Source organism: Polyodon spathula, chromosome 12 (assembly GCF_017654505.1).
Source record: "Polyodon spathula isolate WHYD16114869_AA chromosome 12, ASM1765450v1, whole genome shotgun sequence".
Taxonomy (NCBI): Eukaryota; Metazoa; Chordata; class Actinopteri; order Acipenseriformes; family Polyodontidae; genus Polyodon; species Polyodon spathula.
Window position 1 is genome coordinate 21,835,717 of NC_054545.1, and position 22,300 is coordinate 21,858,016.

General features: G+C 38.6%; 1 protein-coding gene across 3 annotated transcripts in view; it reads left to right on the forward strand.

The window, feature by feature from the left end:
* LOC121324321 (PH and SEC7 domain-containing protein 2-like) overlaps positions 1 to 22,300 on the forward strand; it is a 280,349-nt gene that overhangs the window by 253,103 nt on the left and 4,946 nt on the right. For 2 of the 3 annotated variants that reach the window (XM_041266042.1, XM_041266045.1), the window contains 2 exons: positions 8,635 to 8,792; positions 13,231 to 13,375. In XM_041266042.1, the coding sequence (XP_041121976.1) occupies positions 8,635 to 8,792; positions 13,231 to 13,375 (303 nt within the window). Of the gene's footprint in view, positions 1 to 8,634; positions 8,793 to 13,230; positions 13,376 to 14,542; positions 15,137 to 22,300 lie in introns of those variants that run through there. The other variant, XM_041266043.1, reaches the window with a different exon arrangement.

The following is a 22,300-nucleotide window of genomic DNA, read 5'->3' on the forward strand; positions in this document are numbered from 1 at the left end:
AAATTACATTAAAATGGAAAGCTGAACCTGTCTAATCTGGCATCGCTTGGGACCCAAGCATTGTGCTGGATTATACAGTGTGCTGCTTTCACAGGTACTGTCAAATTTAATACTGTAACTAAACAAATAGAGGCACTCATTCATTTTAATCTGACTTTCTCTGTTCTGTAAGCAAGGATTTGCAGGATGTATTTACGCAACATACAGTCTTATGTTGATTTCGATTTTAACAGACAAGACTTAGAAATTATGTCAAATTCCAGAGAAGACAGGTTCCGGGTTACAGTGCTGTCACAACATTAATTTCAATAGGAATTTCGTCAGGACATTATGCCACATTGTACGCAATGCCAGTGTTGATGAGATGGATAAGACAGGTTGTATTGTGTAAACATACATTAAAACAACCATGATGTTTTAGTTTGGTTTGTGCAGGTAAGGTTATTTAAACAATATTTAGTTAGTCGTTTCCAAGTACAAATAAATGTTATGCCCATGAAGTTATAATGTTGCCAGGCATCATAAAAAATTACTCAAATGGATGACTCATAATAACTTTTTTGATTGATTAAAAAAATTCCAAATGTATTAACGTTTGAAATGTTTAATCCGAAAGTTTAAACATTTCGGAAATTTAACAGAATTAATCATCCCTGATCCAGGCCATCCAGAACAAGCACAGCGTTCCAAATGAAACAGAATTAATTATCCCTGATCCGAGCCATCCAGAACAAGCACAGCGTTCCAAATGAAACAGAATTAATCATCCCTGATCCGGGCCATCCAGAACAAGCACAGCGTTCCAAATGAAACAGAATTAATCATCCCCGATCCAGGCCTCCCGGAACAAGCACATCGTTCCAAATGAAACAGAATTAGTCATCCCTGATCCGAGCCATCCAGAACAAGCACAGCGTTCCAAATGAAACAGAATTAATCATCCCTGATCCAGGCCTTCCGGAACAAGCACAGCGTTCCAAATGAAACAGAATTAATCATCCCTGATCCGAGCTGTCCAGAACAAGCACAGCGTTCCAAATGAAACAGAATTAATCATCCCTGATCCGAGCTGTCCAGAACAAACACAGCGTTCCAAATCAAACAGAATTAATCATCCCTGATCTGAGCTGTCCAGAACAAGCACAGTGTTCCAAATGAAACAGAATTAATCATCCCTGATCCAAGCCATCCAGAACAAGCACAGCGTTCCAAATGAAACACAATTAATCATCCCTGATCCGGGCCATCCAGAACAAGCACAGCGTTCCAAATGAAACAGAATTAATCATCCCTGATCTGAGCTGTCCAGAACAAGCACAGCGTTCCAAATGAAACAGAATTAATCATCTCTGATCCAGTACTTCCAGATCAAGCACAGCGTTCCAAATGAAACAGAATTAATCATCCCTGATCTGGGCCATCCAGCACAAGCACAGCGTTCCACATGAAACAGAATTAATCATCCCTGATCCGAGCCATCCAGAACAAGCACAGCGTTCCAAATGAAACAGAATTAATCATAACAACATAGAACATAAGAAAGTTTACAAACGAGAGGAGGCAATTCAGCCCATCTTGCTCGTTTGGTTGTTAGTAGCTTATTGATCCCAGAATCTCATTAAGCAGCTTCTTGAAGAATCCCAGGGTGTCAGCTTCAACAACATTACTGGGGAGTTGATTCCAGACCGTCACGATTCTCTGTGTAAAAAAGTGCCTCCTATTTTCTGTTCTGAATGCCCCTTTTTCTAAACTCCATTTGTGACCCCTGGTCCTTGTTTCTTTTTTCAGGCTGAAAAAGTCCCTTGGGTCGACACTGTCAATACCTTTTAGAATTTTGAATGCTTGAATTAGGTCGCCACGTAGTCTTCTTTGTTCAAGACTGAACAGATTCAATTCTTTTAGCCTGTCTGCATATGACATGCCTTTTAAGCCCGGAATAATTCTGGTCGCTCTTCTTTGCACTCTTTCTAGAGCAGCAATATCTTTTTTATAGCGAGGTGACCAGAACTGCACACAATATTCAAGATGAGGTCTTACTAGTGCATTGTACAGTTTTAACATTACTTCCCTTGATTTAAATTCAACACTTTTCACAATGTATCCGAGCATCTTGTTAGCCTTTTTTATAGCTTCCCCACATTGTCTAGATGAAGACATTTCAGTCAACAAAAACTCCTAGGTCTTTTTCATAGATTCCTTCTCCAATTTCAATATCTCCCATATGATATTTATAATGCACATTTTTATTTCCTGCGTGCAGTACCTTACACTTTTCTCTATTAAATGTCATTTGCCATGTGTCTGCCCAGTTCTGAATCTTGTCTAGATCATTTTGAATGACCTTTGCTGCTGCAACAGTGTTTGCCACTCCTCCTACTTTTGTGTCGTCTGCAAATTTAACAAGTTTGCTTACTATACCAGAATCTAAATCATTAATGTAGATTAGGAATAGCAGAGGACCTAATACTGATCCCTGTGGTACACCGCTGGTTACCACACTCCATTCTGAGGTTTTTTTTCCTCTAATCAGTACTTTCTGTTTTCTACATGTTAACCACTCCCTAATCCATGTACATGTGTTTCCTTGAATCCCAACTGCGTTCAGTTTGAGAATTAATCTTTTGTGCGGGACTTTGTCAAAAGCTTTCTGGAAATCTAAATAAACCATGTCATATGCTTTGCAATTATCCATTATGGATGTTGCATCCTCAAAAAAATCAAGCAAGTTAGTTAGACACGATCTCCCTTTCCTAAAACCATGTTGACTGTCTCCCAGTACCCTGTTACCATATAGGTAATTTTCCATTTTGGATCTTATTATAGTTTCCATAAGTTTGCATATAATAGAAGTCAGGCTTACTGGTCTGTAGTTACCTGGTTCAGTTTTGTTTCCCTTTTTGTGGATCGGTATTACGTTTGCAATTTTCCAGTCTGTCGGTACCACCCCTGTGTCAAGAGACTGCTGCATGATCTTGGTTAGCGGTTTGTAAATTACTTCTTTCATTTCTTTGAGTACTACTGGGAGGATCTCATCCGGCCCAGGGGATTTGTTTATTTTAAGAGCTCCTAGTCCCTTTAACACTTCTGCCTCAGTTATGCTAAAGTTATTTAAAACTGGATAGGAACTGGATGACATGTGGGGCATGTTGTCAGTATCTTCCTTTGTAAAAACTTGTGAAAAGTAATCATTTAACATATTTGCTATTTTTTTTTCTTCCTCTACGATTTTGCCATTTGTATCTCTTAAACATTTAATCTCCTCTTTGAATGTTCTCTTGCTGTTGTAATATTGGAAAAACATTTTGGAATTGGTTTTAGCTCCCTTAGCAATGTTTATTTCTATTTCTCTCTTGGCCTTTCTAACTTCCTTTTTGACTTGCGTTTGCAGTTCTGTGTACTCTTTCTGCGTACTTTCTTTTTGGTCCTTTTTTAATGCTCTGTAAAGTGCCTTTTTTCGCTGAATATTTTTTTTAATTGATCTATTAAACCATTTTGGCAATTTAGTTTTACATTTAGATTTGTCTACTTTAGGGATATAATTGTTTTGCGCCTCTAGTACTACATTTTTGAAGAACAACCATCCTTCTTCTGTGGGTGTTTTCTCTATTTTACTCCAATCTACTTCTGTTAGTCTCTGTTTCATACCTTCATAGTTTGCTTTTCTAAAATTGTAAACCTTAGCTTTAGTCTTTACTTTTGGGGATTTAAAAAACACTTCAAATGAGACCATGTTGTGGTCTGAGTTTGCCAGTGGTTCTCTGACCTCTGTTTTAGTTATTCTATCTTCGTTATTTGAAAAGACTAAATCAAGGCATGCCTCCCCTCTAGTGGGTGCCTTCACAAATTGTGTTAGGAAGCAGTCATTTGTCATTTCCACCATTTCTATTTCATCCTTCGCGCTACCCACCGGGTTTTCCCATTTTATTTGGGGGAAGTTGAAATCCCCCATTAGTATGGCTTCTCCTTTGCTACACACATTTCTAATGTCATTGTATAACAGATTATTGTGCTCACCGTCTGAATCTGGCGGTCTATAGCATGCTCCTATTATTATGCCTTTTGAATTTTTGTCTGTTATTCTGACCCATATTGATTCGGTTTTATTTTCTTTGTCCAGGTTTAACACCTGGGCTTCAAGACTGTTTCTTATGTATAGCGCTACCCCTCCTCCTCTTCTGTCCTGCCTGTCTTTCAAGACTGAACAGATTCAATTCTTTTAGCCTGTCTGCATATGACATGCCTTTTAAACCCGGAATAATTCTGGTCGCTCTTCTTTGCACTCTTTCTAGAGCAGCAATATCTTTTTTATAGCGAGGTGACCAGCACTGAACACAATCTTCAAGATGATGTCTTACTAGTGAATATTTTTTTTAATTGATGTATTAAACCATTTTGGCCATTTAGTTTTACATTTAGATGTGTCTACTTTAGGGATGTAATTGTTTTGCGCCTCTAGTACCACATTTTTGAAGAACAACCAACCTTTTTCTGTGGGTGTTTTCTCTATTTTACTCCAATCTACTTCTGTTAGTCTCTGTTTCATACCTTCATAGTTTGCTTTTCTAAAATTGTAAACCTTAGCTTTAGTCTTTACTTTTGGGGTTTTAAAAAACACTTCAAATGAGACCATGTTGTGGTCTGAGTTTGCTAGTGGTTCTCTGACCTCTGTTTCAGTTATTCTGTCTTCGTTATTTGAAAAGACTAAATCAAGGCATGCCTACCCTCTAGTCGGTGCCTTGACAAATTGTGTTAGGAAGCAGTCATTTGTCATTTCCACCATTTCTATTTCTTCCTTCGTGCTACCCACCGGGTTTTCCCATTTTATATGGGGGAAGTTGAAATCCCCCATTAGTATGGCTTCTCTTTTGCTACACGTATTTCTAATGTCATTGTATAACAGATTATTTTGCTCACCATCTGAATCTGGCGGTCTATGGCATGCTCCTATTATTATGCCCTTTGAATTTTTGTCTGTTATTCTGACCCATATTGATTCGGCTTTGTTTTCTTCATCCAGATTTAACACCTAGGCTTCAAGACTGTTTCTTATGTATAGCACTACCCCTCCACCTCTTCTGTCCTGCCTGTCTTTCCTATACAGTGTATACCCACAAATATTATATTTGTCCCCATCACTCTCAGACAACCAAGTTTCTGTAACACCTATCACATCATAGTTACTTGTTAGTGCAGTAGCTTCAAGTTCTAGAATTTTGTTTCTGATACTTCTAGCATTTAGATAAATACATTTAATTATTGTCTTACCTGAGTTGTCCCTGTTTTGATGCGGTCTCCCTTCTGTCTTTTTGTTGATTTCTCCCTGTGGCAGGCTGGCGAGTGGATAGAGGCCTAGAGACAGACTGCAGTTCAAAAAAATAACTATTTTATTATAAATAAACAAAAATAAAGTGCACAAGGGCAAAATAACAGATACTCAAACACAAATAAAGCAAAAACAAAACTCACAAAAATAAAGTTTCCAGGCTGGGCAATGCCTTCACTGGATTTAGAAAATTCAAAAAACCACAAAACAAACACCAACCTGCTTCCTCAGCTCCCTTCTCCCCAAATGAGAAGCAGAGGCCTCCTTTTATATCAGGTGGCTGGGCGCTGATTGATCGTTAATCAACCTAATCAACTAATCAACCCCAGCCACCTGAACATAATAAACCCAGGCAGGTAGGGGAAGTTAACCCCATCCCTGCCAATTTAAAGGGCAGAGCTTTGCTCTGCCACACTCCCCCCTTCCTTTCTAGTTTAAATACTTCTGAACCTGCTCGAGGATCTTTTCTCCAAGTAGACTGGTTCCCTTTTTATTTAAGTGCAGTCCATCCCGTCTATACAGATAGTCCTCGTTGTAGAGTGTGGTCCAATGATCATGACAGGTGAAGCCTTCCCATGTGCACCACGTCTTCAGCCATGCGTAAAGATTAATTATTTCCAGCTGTCCATATGGTCCTTTGGAAGGTGCCAGACTATACCAGAAAATACCACAGTCTTGGTCTTGTCTTTTAATTTCCTTCCTAGTTCTCTGAATTTGTTTTTGGTCTATCTCTTCCAATGTTGTTTGTACCGATGTGGATGACTACTACCGGGTCGTCTCCTGTTCGTTCTAGGAGCCTGTCCACGTTCTCAGTGATGTGCTTGACAGAGGCTCCCGGAAGGCAGCACACTGTTGTAGTAAGGGGGTCCAAACTGCGAATTGAACTTGCTGTGTTTCTCAATATGGAGTCCCCAACAATCACGACCTCCCTTGTTTTTGCTCTCTGGTCACCACTGTTAGTAGGGTCCTGGATGTTGTTCCTTTTGTTCTCTTGTTGTTGGTTTTGCTCATCAAAATTTTAAAATGACTCAAATTTGTTGGTTGTTTTGATTTCTGGTGGTTGTGTTTGACGAAGTTTCTTTTTTTCCCTGCTTCTGCCTACCTGAACCCAGCTGTTCTGACCTTCTAGCTCCCTGGTGGCTTTCAGTCTGTTAGGGGTGGTGCATACTTCCATGAATTGTGGGTGTGCCAGCTCTTCAAGATTCTGTTTCTGTCTCATTTCTTCCAGCTTCATTTCTAGCATAGTTACAAGTTTATGCAAGTCCTGGATCGCGCTGCACTTTACGCACACTTGGTTTAGCTCTGCTGGGTTTTCTCGGATTTCCCACATCATGCAGGCTTGAAGACCATGTTGATAGTTTTTTTTTAAGTTTTATTTCTTCTGCAGCTGTCAACCTGCTTTCAAACTGCTTCTAAACTGCTCTGCACTTTTCCACGCCTGTACTTCTCCCACTCGCTATCGCTTCCACTCGCTGTCGCTGGGAAGACTGCCTCGTTTATAGCTGCGTTGTTCTGCTGTGCTGTTGGCTCCTCCCCTCACCCGTGTCTCAGAACGGCGCTGAATTTGAATCAGCTGCTCCGAGTTTCAGCTTGTTTGTTATCAGAAAAACACACGCGGCTGTTTGACTTTAAGCTGCAGTGTTTCCCTGATGTCCTGTGTTTTCTGATTAAAGCAATTAAAGATGTAATTTTTCCTTACTGCTTCTAAACTGCTCTGCACTTTTCCACGCCTGTACTTCTCCCACGCTGTCGCTTCCAATCGCTGTCGCTGGGAAGACTGCCTTGTTTATAGCTGCGTTGTTCTTCTGTGCCTCTTGGCTCCTCCCCTCGCCCGTGTCTCAGAACGGCGCTGAATTTGAATCAGCTGCTCCGAGTTTCAGCTTGTTTGTTATCCGAAAAACACACGCGGCTGTTTGACTTTGAGCTGCAGTGTTTCCCCAATGTCCTGTGTTTACTGATTAAAGCAATTAAAGATGTCATTTCTCCTTACTGCTTCTAAACTGCTCTGCACTTTTCCATGCCTGTACTTCTCCCACGCTGTCGCCTCCAATCGCTGTGCTTGTTCTGATCCGGTACATCCAGAACAAGCACTACATTCCACATGAAAAATGTTTAACGTTATAAAATGAGTGTCTTCACCGTAATATTCTGAAGATAGGCAAGAAAAAACACAGCCTTTTATGAACCATGTTCCCATTAGCAAAAGGGTCCAACTCTTGTGTTAGCATTAAAGAGTAAGTGGTGGGTTTCCAAAAAAATATAGTGTTATACTTTAATTTTTTCTTTTCATTGTTAACATCCTGACAACTTTGTACACTTATAAGTATAACTTTGAAGCATGTTTCAAAGTTATTTTCAAAATGTCCACTGTAGTGCACTGGGGTTTGAGATCTATGCTGTAAATCACTGCAGGAACAGCAATAACTTAAACTATCAGTGCACCGACAATAGGACATTTTGAAAAAAGCTGTAGCAGCACGTGGGGACGTGTAACGCAATATTTTTCGGAACACGGCGCCTTACTTTTAAGCCCTTGATTTAAAGCACATACTTGTTGTGCCTCTGGTAAAACACCTAAATCTGCAGTGTTTACAACAAAAGCATTACGTAACTTTTGCTGTGTCCTGTGTTGTCCATACTGCAGCGTTATATTTTTAAGCATATAGCTGACTCTTTTGACAAATCCACTGGGCAATATATTTCTCAACATTTACTCAGGACCGTTCGTCTGGAGAAAGAGAATTTCAGGACCACAGTGTGTGCAGATCAAGCTTCTTCCTGCAGCACTGCAACACAACACGTCTCTCATCTCAATCTGAGCACCCATCTAGTGTTAGAAAGTGGTGCATTATCAGAATATAGTACACAGACCAAAACTTGACCCATGTAATGTCAGAAAGTGGTACGTTGTCAAATTTTGGTATTTTGGTATATCTGATGGGTGTTTACCTATTGTCTAACAGAGGTACATTTACCATTGTTTATACTTTTTATTTTTGCAAACTTAAACTGGAAACAGACAATCAATTTCTCTAAAAAGAAAAAAAAAATCACGACGAACAAGACAAAATGAGAAGATCACCGCAAAGTTGCAGAAGTAAAATTTACAGGCACTATTACATTTAGAATTTAGGTCGATAAAATTGTTTGCCTTGTTTTGAGTAGGGGATTATTTTATGAAGAGGTTTGTAAATGTGGTCTGTGGTAAAATACACAACAATGCTCACACCCTCGCACAGATTTGAAGTATATTTACTGTATATTTTACCAAGAAGACGTGTTTAGTTTTGTTTGTTTTGTTTGTTTGATAGGATGAATACAAGCCTGACAAAGACCTTTCGGAAGTAGATCTGAAAAATGCCATTCGCATACACCATGCCTTAGCTACAAAAGCCACAGATTACAGCAAGCGGCCAAATGTGCTGAAACTCAAGACAGCTGACTGGAGAGTGTTTCTCTTTCAAGCACCGTGAGTATTATATATTATTATTATTATTATTATTATTATTATTATTATTATTATTATTATTATTATTATTATTATTATTTTATTAAAATGCTCTATATAGAAATCTACTGTCAAAGGTCATCACAATCTAAGAGTTTCAGGTTTTTGGTGCCACCTATCTCACTGTAGGACTGATTTTATTAGATTTTTTATTTATCTATTTATTTGGCCGTCACCTTTATATGATGACTCACAGGTGTTAAACCTTTGCGGTCCTATGTGGGACCAGGTCAGACATTACAATTTTCCCTTTCCGGTCTTATTGAGACCGATAGGGGCCGAGAGAAGCCGAAAAAAAAGGGTGGATCTGAGCAATGCACAGAGGCCCTGCACCACAGACATAACACGGACACAAAAAAAACAAACAAGGTAGCTGCTTCAACAGCCAGCGCTCAAAGACTATCACAGACATTTCCAGAGATTTTTGAGATGTTATAGTAATAAAATAATGACTTGGATCGCATTATTGAGGAGTTTGGTGTTAAAACGAGTGATCAGAAGATGATTTATCAGTATGCATTACTATGAAGAGGTAAATATAGTGAACAAGGGGTGGGGCGGGGCTGAAGATGCAGTACTGAGTGTCCTGTTGATATGCAGTGCCTTTTAAACCTGTTTTACTTTGAATAAATTACTTTTAAACAGCATGTGTAAAATAAACAGCATGTGTGAAAATAAATTGGGCCTGACGTGCCTGACAGGCGCTGAATAAATGGACAACAAAGGGTTAAAAGGATTCAGTAAAGTGGTGCTGAGGTCAGGCAAGCCCAGTGCACAATAGAATGGGTAGATCAAGAGATCTACAAGAGCAGTATAAACAGGGGGGTCTTGAGGAGACGGAGCAGTCTTAAAGTTCTTACTGTCTGTATTGTAGTGCTGTTTTGGGACTACTGATCTTATGATGCATTTTGAGATGCCATAGATACAGTTTTTGCTTTGCCATAGTGTTAACACATCAGTGCCATTTACATGAAGCAGCACAAAAAGGTGCACTAGCCTTAGAGATGTTGAAAGCAGTGGATAATGCACTGCTGACAAGTAAAAGAAAGACGTTGAACATTCCCACAAACACTTTGTCAGCCATTCTGAAAAGCCAGGATACAGTAATACAGGCCTGTGAACAGCACCCTGTGGGTGCAGGTCGTCTATGTTTCTGATTTGCTCAATACCCTGATGTTGAGGACCCTTTTCTTTTGTGCTTTACAAATGCCTGTGATCGGAATGGGACCTGCAGGTTTCAAGTGAAGATCATTTGCACTGTGTACTTTTTAAAAGTTCACATACAACTGTATTTTCAATGAAATGCACAATACAGTACATGTATTTATAATATGTTCATTGTTCTGCAATTGAACAGTGATTTCAGTGTTACTGTAACTTCAATACAAACTGACAACATTCATCTGGCTTAGACTCCTGATAACATGAATTTTCTGATAAAAAAGGGTGGGCTTTTTATACTGTAAAAAAATGTTAATTTCACAGTCTGAAAAAAAGGTATTCAGGATACTTCACGATTAAACGTAATATTTGACATCACATTGACAATTGATCCTTTTCTCTAGCATTCCTAAATATGTAAATGCTTATCTGAAAAACAGTAAATACCACATTTTAGAATATTTCCACCTTTTAAAGACATTCTATTTTTATCGTCAGTGAATTATCAAACAAAATAAAAACAAAAATAAAAATAAAAACTACAGACGTGTGAAATGTCCCCTGCTTGTAGTGGACAGAATAAATATTTCTTTGATGAAGCTGGTGTCTTTTTTGTTGAAGACATTTTAAAGAAACGGTGCATCTTTATGCAATGTGTTCAGTGATTTACTGGGAGCAAACTAAACTGGTTGACAGGTTCCTAAACGCAGTGTAACAGGTAGTGCATCAATAAGGCCACTGATTGCTGTATTTATTTTTAATTGATCACAAATATGTAGCAAATCACTTGCTCCATAAAGTGGGTGTAATTTTCACCCACCTGTCCCTTTTATTAGGGTCATTAGTTTGGCCAGGTTAAAACTCAATTTCCCATAGTTCCTTGCTATCACCCTCTGTTCATCCTCTCCCCCCATTGTCTCATTGAGATATCCACTCCTCCAATCTCAGAGCTCCTTGGAAGCCAGTATCGATATTAAAGCTGGCTGGCTAGGCCAAGAGAGCACTCCCTTTTCTCTTGAGGAACCCGTTACAAAAGCATATTATTTAATTACAGTGTAACTTTATTTTAGATAAATACAGGTGCATTCATTTACTCTTTTGTTAAAAATCTTGTACTTTGTCTAAACTTTTCTTTTTTGTTTACACTGTTACTTGTTTGAATTTAGTTGCTGTTCAAGGTAAGTTTAGGGTTTGTTTTTGTTAGTGTGTTCAGTCTCCATTTTGTTCCTGATCCTCCTGATATTTTCCAAATGGCTGTTCACCATTCAACCCGGTACTACTCGACAGATTCACCATTTTCTACGGTCGCTATTTTTTCATCAACCTTCATCCATCATCATCATCATCATCAGTACATGAATCTATTCGGGACTTCATTATTTGTTGGTGAGATTATCCCTTTTCTGTTTGCTGTTTTTTTTTCTACTTTACTTTGATACTTTGGTTCCTCTAATTTTGGTTTTGTTCTTTTGTTACTTTGGATTACATGTGCATTGCTTCACTGAACTTGTTAGGCCTAAATTTCATTTATCACCCATTGCCATCAAGACTGTCTTTGTAATTGGTTTCCCTTTATAATTATTCATTCACCTTTGTCTTTTTTACCTGTCGGTGTTGTGTGTGTGTGTGTGTGTGTGTGTGTGTGTGTGTGTGTGTGTGTGTGTTAGTTGTAGATATTGGGCCAGTAGTATCTTAGGGCAGACAATACAACTGCTTCTCAGTTGTGCAGAGTGATCGTTACAAATAAATGCAGTATGCTTTCAGAACTGGAAATTTTCGTGGAGAACTACATATTACACGGCTATAGCAACATTTCATAGAAATCATGTAATCTGCAAATACGGTGAACAAAATACAGCCTTACTGATAATACAAATTTCATCTAAGGTTGTTTGTTTGTACTCTATGTACAACCATCCCTGAGAGCCCATTTGATGTAAACAAACAAGTTCAGAAGACCCACAAATTCACAACGGACAACTGACCATTGATTGCCGACTTACAGATTTACAGGTTTGTTAAGACCCTGTCACAGAGACGGCCGAAGTGGGCGGCATCAGAACCAGGAAGAGGAATGAAATACACAACAGACAGGATGAAATGAAATGATGAAGACGCCTGTTGGCGCCGGTTTATTACAAAATAAAGTTTTAAACAAACATGAAAACACAGGACACGGCACTCTACGCCAAAATAAAAAGACAAACAAAAACAGACTAAACTTACCGTCTCACCAGCACGCAATAGCAATTGTACTTCTCCTACCCTCTGTCCCGTTCTCCACTCACCGAACACCCAACCCCGAATATGTGACAACGTGCATCTATATATACTGTTGTGCTGGGATTCAATTACCAATTAATTATTCACTTGAATCCCAGCACGTGAATTAATAAAGTGCAATTCCCCGTGCTCACATGTTACTACATTTTACTTGCACGTGAAGTGCTGTGCAATCCTCGTGCCTAAATACACATATACATTTTTTAAACACTTGTGTTACACAGACCTGTTTATATCCCGTGTACCAATGTCTATACACCAACATTTAAACACACCACACGCAACACATAACAGATAATATACACAGGGGCGGGCACTTTGTCACAGACCCTCACTAAATATGAACTCCTATTTTCTGTAACATGGTAGCCACACGGAATCAGTCGCTCATTAGAAGTACAATACTTCGTGTACAGAAAATATTTCACCGAAACCACTGTAAATCAGTTCATTTGATTTGAAAGTTACTGCAGTAGTCCTTTGATTATATTTGAACACATTTAATCGAGAAATCTTCAACATTGTCTTACATGCACCTGCAGTGGAAATAGATATTGGGGTACTTTCTTTACTGCTAATAAAATATTAAGAGGAGTAGTGATATTTTTTAATCTGGTTCAGGTAACAGGTGAGTTTAGTGGTCTCAGCTTGGCCCGCAGCAGACAGAACAGTACAAAACCACCCGTGTTAAAACAACTTGCAGTCATCTTGGAAGAGGCCAGTAACTGGAAGGCAGGAGCTGTTCAGGTCAGGATTGAGTTTGCATCAGAGCTGTGAGGAGATTGTCCCTGAACTTTCATGAGAACTAAAAGCAAGAAAAGCAAGAACAAGAGCAAAGCACACTTTGAACCAAAGGCTATGTCAATCTGTCCCCTGCTGCCCTTTGCAGGTGAGTTTTCATGTGATCCTGGTGCAGTTGATGGTTATGAGCTTGTCCTCTCTGTCGCCCCTGCAGGAGTGAGGAAGAGATGCTGTCCTGGATACTGCGGATCAATCTGGTCGCTGCACTCTTCTCAGCCCCGGCTTTTCCAGCTGCCATTGGCTCCAAGAAAAAATTCTGTCGACCGCTCCTACCTTCATCCACAACAAAACTTTCTCAGGTAACTCCTGCCTTCATCCAGGGGGGGGGGTGGGGGGTGGGTGTAATTGGCCCTGTTTACAACAAGCCAGCAAGCACACTATGCTAATTTTTCTAAGAATCATAATTTAAAGAAATAACAAGAATATAAAATAAAAACAGGGTCAAAATACATTTGCCTACACCCTGTTTAACATAACACAGCTAAACTACTTTGTTACTCTCCATTCACAACAAGTATAATCACATTGGATATGCAACTGCTGGCTTGAATCAGAAGGTGCACATTCCGATTATATGAAGCGTGCTCATATTTTAAAAGAATGGAAAACATAATTAGCATTTGTCATGCCATGCAAACATACCCACTTACCTATTATCTGTCTATTTTAAAATACTGAAAACTTACCTTAACAAACATTTCTTTGATTTGGTTTGTGCAGAGAGATGTGGAGCAGCCATGTTAATGCATCTCGCCTCTTTCCATCTCAGACCAGGCACATAGCATAGGTGCACAAACATAGCGCATACTGTTAGTCTGCTAGGACTACTTGTGTTTCTATAATGAGTATATTACATAAATATCATTTATTTTATGTATTTTGAAAAGTAAATGTTTGTGAATGTAATTAATCATTATTGGTTAACACTAGAACGTCCAAGGTGGTTATTTTGACCGTTTTTGGAATTTAAATTGAAATTGCTGTGCGTGTGTTGAAGATATGGAGCTGTGCTTTCCTGACTTTTCCTAATATATATGTACGAATTACTCTGACAAAGAAAGAATCGTGTAGCCGCAAAAAGTAGGGAGATAAAATAATGTCCAATCTATTTCAACCCGGAGCGGTCAAATTGACTGAAAAATATAAACATTGAAACAATGATATGTTGCGGTATTATTTGAATTTATCAGTCAGGACTTGCCACTATGTATTGAAGTTTGATTATATCAGTGAGTGGTCTTCTGACTTTTTTTTTTTTCAATGAGCCTCCTGATAGCCCATCAATCAACCTTGATAGCTCACGGTTCCGGCTGTCTGTCTGCACTTGGGTTACTATACAAGTCACTTGTTTATCTAGGAAATTAACTGTTACCCCAATACACATTGAAAATTGCTCACTGAAGATGCAGCACAGCAAAGCAGTGTTTTGGAATTACTGCAAAGTTTACCAAACGATTCTCATGCAGCCGAGACGGACAATGACGAATCTTGCTCTGAAGCAGACTGGGTTTGCGTAGATGAATCTTTCAGCAGCAGTGACGATGAGGAGGATGCCAGTGAAGTGCCAGGACCAAGTGCAGGAGATCACACGCCCTGCAAGGATGGCAGTCACGTCACCTGAGGCAGCCCCTGCACCTGATCCAGCCGCTACTTCACCTGAGGCAGCTGCTTCTCCAGCAGTAGCGCCAGCACCACCTGGCACTTGAGGCTGGTAATGATGACACTGTTTGGAACACTAAATCCTGGTGTTGAAGATGCAGGTAGAATGGGTGAACATGATATTTTGAGGGAAGTTCCAGGGCCCACGGCATATGCAAAACGCAACATTGATGAGAGCGAATTGAGTGCTTTTCACCTATTGATTAACATGCATATGCTTCACCACATGCAACGCTGCACTGAAGCAGATGCCCACCAACAGCTACAAGATGATCCTGGTCAATGCGCTTGGAGGAATTAGAGGCTTTCATTGCACTAGTAGATGCCTGTGGAGCATTTGGTGCAGAAGCCTGGGTTACTGTTGATAGCAGTGCCAAATGCACAAAGACAGTCTGCGGTAAGGAGGCAGTGTGGTCCAGGGCTTGTAACCAGAAGATCTGCGATTCAAATCCCACCTCTGCCACTGACAGACTTTGTGACCCTCAGCAAGTCACTTAACCTCCTTGTGCTCCATCCAGCGGATGAGATGTAAATCAGTCCTATTGTAAATGACTGCACAGTTCACAGCCTACTTCTGTAAAGTGCTTTGTGATGGTGGTCCACTATGAAAGGAGCTATATAAAAATAAAGATATTATTATAAGTGCACTGTATTTTAAAAAGCTAGTATCTGTGATTTGTGCCAGCACATCGACTTTGTAAACAATTGTGAATGAAGTCCATTCTATTCAAATGTTTATTCATGTAATTTCGATTTTAGTAATGTCTGTGTATAAACGCATAGCTTCGGTTGGATATATTATGTAGGCAATACAAACACTGATGTAAAAAAAAAAAAAAAAAGTATGCTTATTTTATATCGTTCCAGTTGTACAGTTTTGTATGTACATGAGAAACCTGTATATACACATTTATTTTCAAATATTTGTTTTTCATTTTTTACTGTTTTTTGGGGTTGTGCTTTATGTAATATGTCTGCATATGAACACATTTCTGTTGAAATGTTAATTTATTTAAAATGTTTCAGTTGTGTAGATGCTTTATATGACATTCCTGAATAAAACTACGACTTCTATTCAGTTGTTTGTCTTTTCATTATAAGCTGTATGTTTTTAATACGCCGGTCAAATTGACGGGTCACGGTTGTTCCAGGTCTGCCTATAAACAGTCATTCTAGTGTTAAGAGGGATATGGGAGGCACCAGGGCTCCTATAATACTGGTCGCCATTCCCACAGACAAGAAAGTGAGAGAGATGTAGCAGATGATTTGAGCTTTTCACCTAAAGCAAGAAAAGTTTCCTAGGAAAAAGGAAACTTAACTTTATTGATTTGGACCTTCTGGGATATCATTTGTTTATTTGTTTTGTCTGTTTCATCCACAATTATTTTTCTAAAGGACTTTAACTACTAGTTCTCTTTATTCCACAAGCTGTATTTTTTTTTTTTTTCCTTAAGAACATAAAAACATAGAAAGGTTACAAATGAGAGGAGGCCATTCGGCCCATCTTGCTCGTTTGGTTGTTAGTAGCTTATTGATCCCAGAGTCTCATCAAGCAGCTTCTTGAAGGATCCCAGAGTGTCAGCTTCAACAACATTACTGGGGAGTTGATTCCGGACCCTCACAATTCTCTGTGTAAAAAAAAAAAAAAAGTGCACATTTTATAGTGCACATTTTTATTTCCTGCATGCAGTACCTTACACTTTTCTCTATTAAATGTCATTTGCCATGTGTCTGCCCAGTTCTGAATCTTGTCTAGATCATTTTGAATGACCTTTGCTGCTGCAACAGTGTTTGCCACTCCTCCTACTTTTGTGTCGTCTGCAAATTTAACAAAGTTTGCTTACTATACCAGAATCTAAATCATTAATGTAGATTAGGAATAGCAGAGGACCTAATACTGATCCCTGTGGTACTCCACTGGTTAACACACTCCATATTGAGGTTTCTCCTCTAATCAGTACTTCCTGTTATCCACTCCTTAATCGATGTACATGTGTTTCCTTGAATCCCTACTGCGTTCAGTTTGAGAATTAATCTTTTGTGCGGGACTTTGTCAAAAGCTTTCTGGAAATCTAAATAAACCATGTCATATGCTTTGCAATTATCCATTATCGATGTTGCATCCTCAGAAAAATCAAGCAAGTTAGTTAGACACGATCTCCCTTTTCTAAAACCATGTTGACTGTCTCCCAGGACCCTATTACCATAAAGGTAATTTTCCATTTTGGATCTTATTATAGTCTCCATAAGTTTGCATATAATAGAAGTCAAGCTTACTGGTCTGTAGTTACCTGGTTCAGATTTGTAATACCAATCCACAAAAAGGGAAACATTTGCAATTTTCCAGTCTGTCGGTACCATCCCTGTGGCAAGAGACCTGTTGCAGCAGCAAAGGTCAATCAAAATGATCTAGACAAGATTCAGAACTGGGCAGACACATGGCAAATGACATTTAATAGAGAAAAGTGTAAGGTACTGCACGCAGGAAATAAAAATGTACATTATAAATATCATATGGGAGATACTGAAATTGGAGAAGGAATCTATGAAAAAGACCTAGGAGTTTTTGTTGACTCAGAAATGTCTTCATCTAGACAATGTGGGGAAGCTATAAAAAAGGCCAACAAGATGCTCGGATACATTGTGAAAAGTGTTGAATTTAAATCAAGGGAAGTAATGTTAAAACTGTACAATGCACTAGTAAGACCTCATCTTGAATATTGTGTTCAGTTCTGGTCACCTCGCTATAAAAAAGATATTGCTGCTCTAGAAAGAGTGCAAAGAAGAGCAACCAGAATTATTCCGGGCTTAAAAGGCATGTCATATGCAGTCAGGCTAAAAGAATTGAATCTGTTCAGTCTTGAACAAAGAAGACTACGTGGCGACCTAATTCAAACATTCAAAATTCTAAAAGGTATTGACAGTGTCGACCCAAGGGACTTTTTCGACTTGAAAAAAGAAACAAGGACCAGGGGTCACAAATGGAGTTTAGACAAAGGGGCATTCAGAACAGAAAATAGGAGGCACTTTTTTACAGAGAGAATTATGAGGGTCTGGAATCAACTCCCCAGTAATGTTGTTGAAGCTGACACCCTGGGATCCTTCAAGAAGCTGCTTGATGAGATTTTAGGATCAATAAGCTACTAACAACCAAACGAGCAAGATGGGCCGAATGGCCTCCTCTCGTTTGTAAACTTTCTTATGTTCTTATGTTCTTATGTACTGTTACAGATCCTTTGGTCTGATTGCAGTTAGATCATAAGAGTGTGTGTGACATTCAGCCCAGGAAATGATTAAGAACCAGGAAGCAGTGAAAATTATTTGCAATAAAGAAAAACAAAACAAGAGGTAGGGTTGATAATCTTGCTAATGCCAAAAAAGTGGATTTTAAAGAGTTTCATTTTCAAAGCTTTGAAGCAACATATAAAGAGGTGTGCCAATGTTTACCTTTACATTTGTATTTGTAAGTTCCATACTGGAAATAATGTTTTTTGGGGGAGAAAACATTTATTTCACTTGCCCAGTTTGCTCTGTGCCACACATTGCATTATAGATACATTTTTATATCCACCAGATATAAACAGGAATTATATGAGGGCTTTTTTTCACATTTAAACAGGAACTCTGGAATCTGAAGCAGATTACAACAGTTTGGAAAAGATACTTGTTTTGAAACAATTTGTTTTAAACATCACAATCTGACCTTGGCAAAGATAAACATTAAGAGGTTGTTTCACTGGGGCGCAGGTGCTGTTTGTTCTGAACAGTGAGGTGATTGCATCGTGGTTCTAGGCTTCGCTTCGGTTGCCATGGCAATACAGAACCTAAGTGCGTCTGGATCAATACAGGGCCAGAGGGCCTGCTTTTATAATTTAGAGACAAAATAAAATACATTTTTAAATCTTCAAGTGTATTTTCTTAGTTTATTTATGTACTACTCCCTTACCTTTTTCTGATGTTTGTTTATGATTCTGTGTGGTTCTCATTGCACTTAAGCAGATGTGTTTTTTTTTTTTTTTTTTTTTTTTATATAAGTCTGTGTTAAAGGACTTCCATTTCAGTTTTTGTTGCTTGCCATAGATATATGTATCAGGGGCTAGTTTGTTGCTTGGTAACTTCACTCAGACTACTTTCTCAGTAAATACCTTCATATTCCTAAGTAGACAATTGTCTCCTCTTTAAAAATATGCCAAGGATGTTATTGATCAATCCATCTCAAGTTCAGTGGGACTGTAGCGGGGTGATGGTCCGTGCTTAACTCCACACACAATCACATTATTTTCTCAAGAACACAGAGCTGTTTACAATGCATGAAACAGTCACTTGGTAGTGTTCACAGGTATAAATATTTATTTTGCATACAAATTACAACTGACTAACAAGATCACGACTGACCTAATAATATCTTCTCGTAAAGAAAGACGTGGCATTTTATAATCCCCAGCCCTGCCTACTCCTAACAGGATGAATTATTCAATAAACACTTACACCTGGAATGATTTTATACACAAATAAACTCTTATTTAAGTCATAATTTTACAATAAAACATTCATATGTTTTACATGACACCTGTTCCTTCTCATCTATACGTATTTGTTTAACCTGCATGAATACCATCTTTGTTTACAAACACAGTTGTTATATTATATTCTTTACTTGTTATTATAATCATTGTCATTATTGTTCTTTAGTCCTTAACTACTACCAGTAAAGACTGAACATCAGCATTACCCCTTCTCTTGGAAGATTACCGAACATATGGCTATAACAAAACCCTTGTTCCACATGTATAGCTACAGCAACTTCATTAAGGGAAGCACCCTAATCTAAATACAGCAATACACCGTCATATATCAAACACACTTGATCAACAGCATGCACAATACATAATAAACCACGGCTGTATCGTCAGTAGAATAACAATCACAACAGTAATCACAATAACAGGCAGTTCAGTATTACAGTGAGGGCATAACCCTCACAGGACCCTAAATATGATTCATTTGCTGACAATTCTGAATGACTGAGTGGAGCATTTGTTCTCTAGTTTACCCAAAAAACAATTTTCCTGAGTGGTGACTGCAAGACTGGTATAATATTCATTATAAAATGGCTTGGATAAATTAAGTGCTGTGATTACCTGATCTATTAATATTACTACACCTTAATAGTAACAATTATCTAAACCAGGGCTGTCAAATTCAATTCCACTTTGAGAAATCAAATTGAACTGGCAGGCCAAATGTAAATATTTTGCCCTGCAAAACATAAATAAAAATATATGTCCAGGCATTTAAACATAAATAAAAAACATCTGTCCAGACATTTAAACTGTCCTACCTAGGCCTATTTGCTGCTACTTGTGGAACCTGACACCTGGCACCTTTAAGTCAAGTTGGTCAATCTTGGGGGCAAAATCCTGCGCTGTTTGAAGGTAACTGTTTGAAGATGCATGTCCTTCAGATGTGTTCTGTGAGGGAATTTGTTTATCTTCATCAGGGAGAACAGCTGTTCACATAGGTATGTGCTTCCAACCATGGAGAGGACACGGGCAGCCTGAAGGCGGAGCTGTGCTAGCGTATGTGGGACGAAAGGGTAAAACTGGGCAGTGTCGACTGAGTTGAACTTGGCCTTGAGTGCACTGTTGCATTGTACCTCGATTAATTTCATTTGGATATCCACTGGGGCACTGTCCACGTCCACTGCAAAGGGATTGGAGAAGAGCTCAAAAGTGAACAGCTGCGTCTTGAATTCTAGATTTCTAGAAATCTCGAAAAACTACTCGCTTCTAAATCTTTTGTAGTCATTTTTGTATTACTTTAGTATAAATACATGTTAATTTGGATTCATATGTTGTTTTTTTCTGACTTTATGTGAACGAAAAGACACATTCGCCCGTTTTCTCATTGAAAATAGGTAAATTTCAAAATATCACTGTCTTGGTCACAAAAGTAAAGTTTGTGGGGAATAATAGCCATTTTCTATACTTTTGAGGCATAAGCAATTAGGAAATAACACTTACTACCCCTGAACAAAAAAAAAAAAAAGATTGTTACACGGTGTATGTAATAATACATCTCAAATCTGTTTATCATACAGTAGAAATTACCATACACAAAGCTTATTGTAAACTAAACTAAATAAATACAGCTAGATAGAAAAATCCTGCCTTTCACACAATACTACTCAGTTTCATAGTGAAATTGGATTAGAAAACACTACATATTTCTTGCAATTTATTTGTAGTTACTAAAATACAACTTCTTGAACTAACTTAATCCTGTTTGAGATGAATATGTATTTTTCAGTATACAGCTATGACCAAAAGTTTTGCATCACCTAGAATTTTAGGATTTAGACGTAATTCATAATTAGGATTTGGACATAATCCTCCTGCTCACATATGTAAGTAAGGTGGATTTACCAGTGTATCCCAAAGATCAGCCTGCTTCCAGCAGAGGTGACAGTCTTGGTTCAACACAGGTGTGGGTGACAGTCTTTAACAGCCTTACCTACAAAAAACTTCAATTAGAACATAAGAACATAAGAAAGTTTACAAACGAGAGGAGGCCATTCGGCCCATCTTGCTCGTTTGGTTGTTAGTAGCTTATTGATCCCAAAATCTCATCAAGCAGCTTCTTGAAGGATCCCAGGATGTCAGCTTCAACAACATTACTGGGGAGTTGATTCCAGACCCTCACAATTCTCTGTGTAAAAAAGTGTCTCCTATTTTCTGTTCTGAATGCCCCTTTTTCTAAACTCCATTTGTGACCCCTGGTCCTTGTTTCTTTTTTCAGGCTGAAAAAGTCCCTTGCGTCCACACTGTCAATACCTTTTAGAATTTTGAATGCTTGAATTAGGTCGCCACGTAGTCTTCTTTGTTCAAGACTGAACAGATTCAATTCTTTTAGCCTGTCTGCATATGACATGCCTTTTAAGCCCGGAATAATTCTGGTCGCTCTTCTTTGCACTCTTTCTAGAGCAGCAATATTCTTTTTATAGCGAGGTGACCAGAACTGAACACAATATTCAAGATGAGGTCTTACAAGTGCATTGTACAGTTTTAACATTACTTCCCTTGATTTAAATTCAACACTTTTCACAATGTATCCGAGTATCTTGTTAGCCTTTTTTATAGCTTCCCCACATTGCCTAGATGAAGACATTTCTGAGTCAACAAAAACTCCTAGGTCTTTTTCATAGATTCCTTCTCCAATTTCAATATCTCCCATATGATATTTATAATGTACATTTTTATTTCCTGCGTGCAGTACCTTACACTTTTCTCTATTAAATGTCATTTGCCATGTGTCTGCCCAGTTCTGAATCTTGTCTAGATCATTTTGAATGACCTTTGCTGCTGCAACAGTGTTTGCCACTCCTCCTACTTTTGTGTCGTCTGCAAATTTAACAAGTTTGCTTACTATACCAGAATCTAAATCATTAATGTAGATTAGGAATAGCAGAGGACCTAATACTGATCCCTGTGGTACACCGCTGGTTACCACACTCCATTCTGAGGTTTTTCCTCTAATCAGTACTTTCTGTTTTCTACATGTTAACC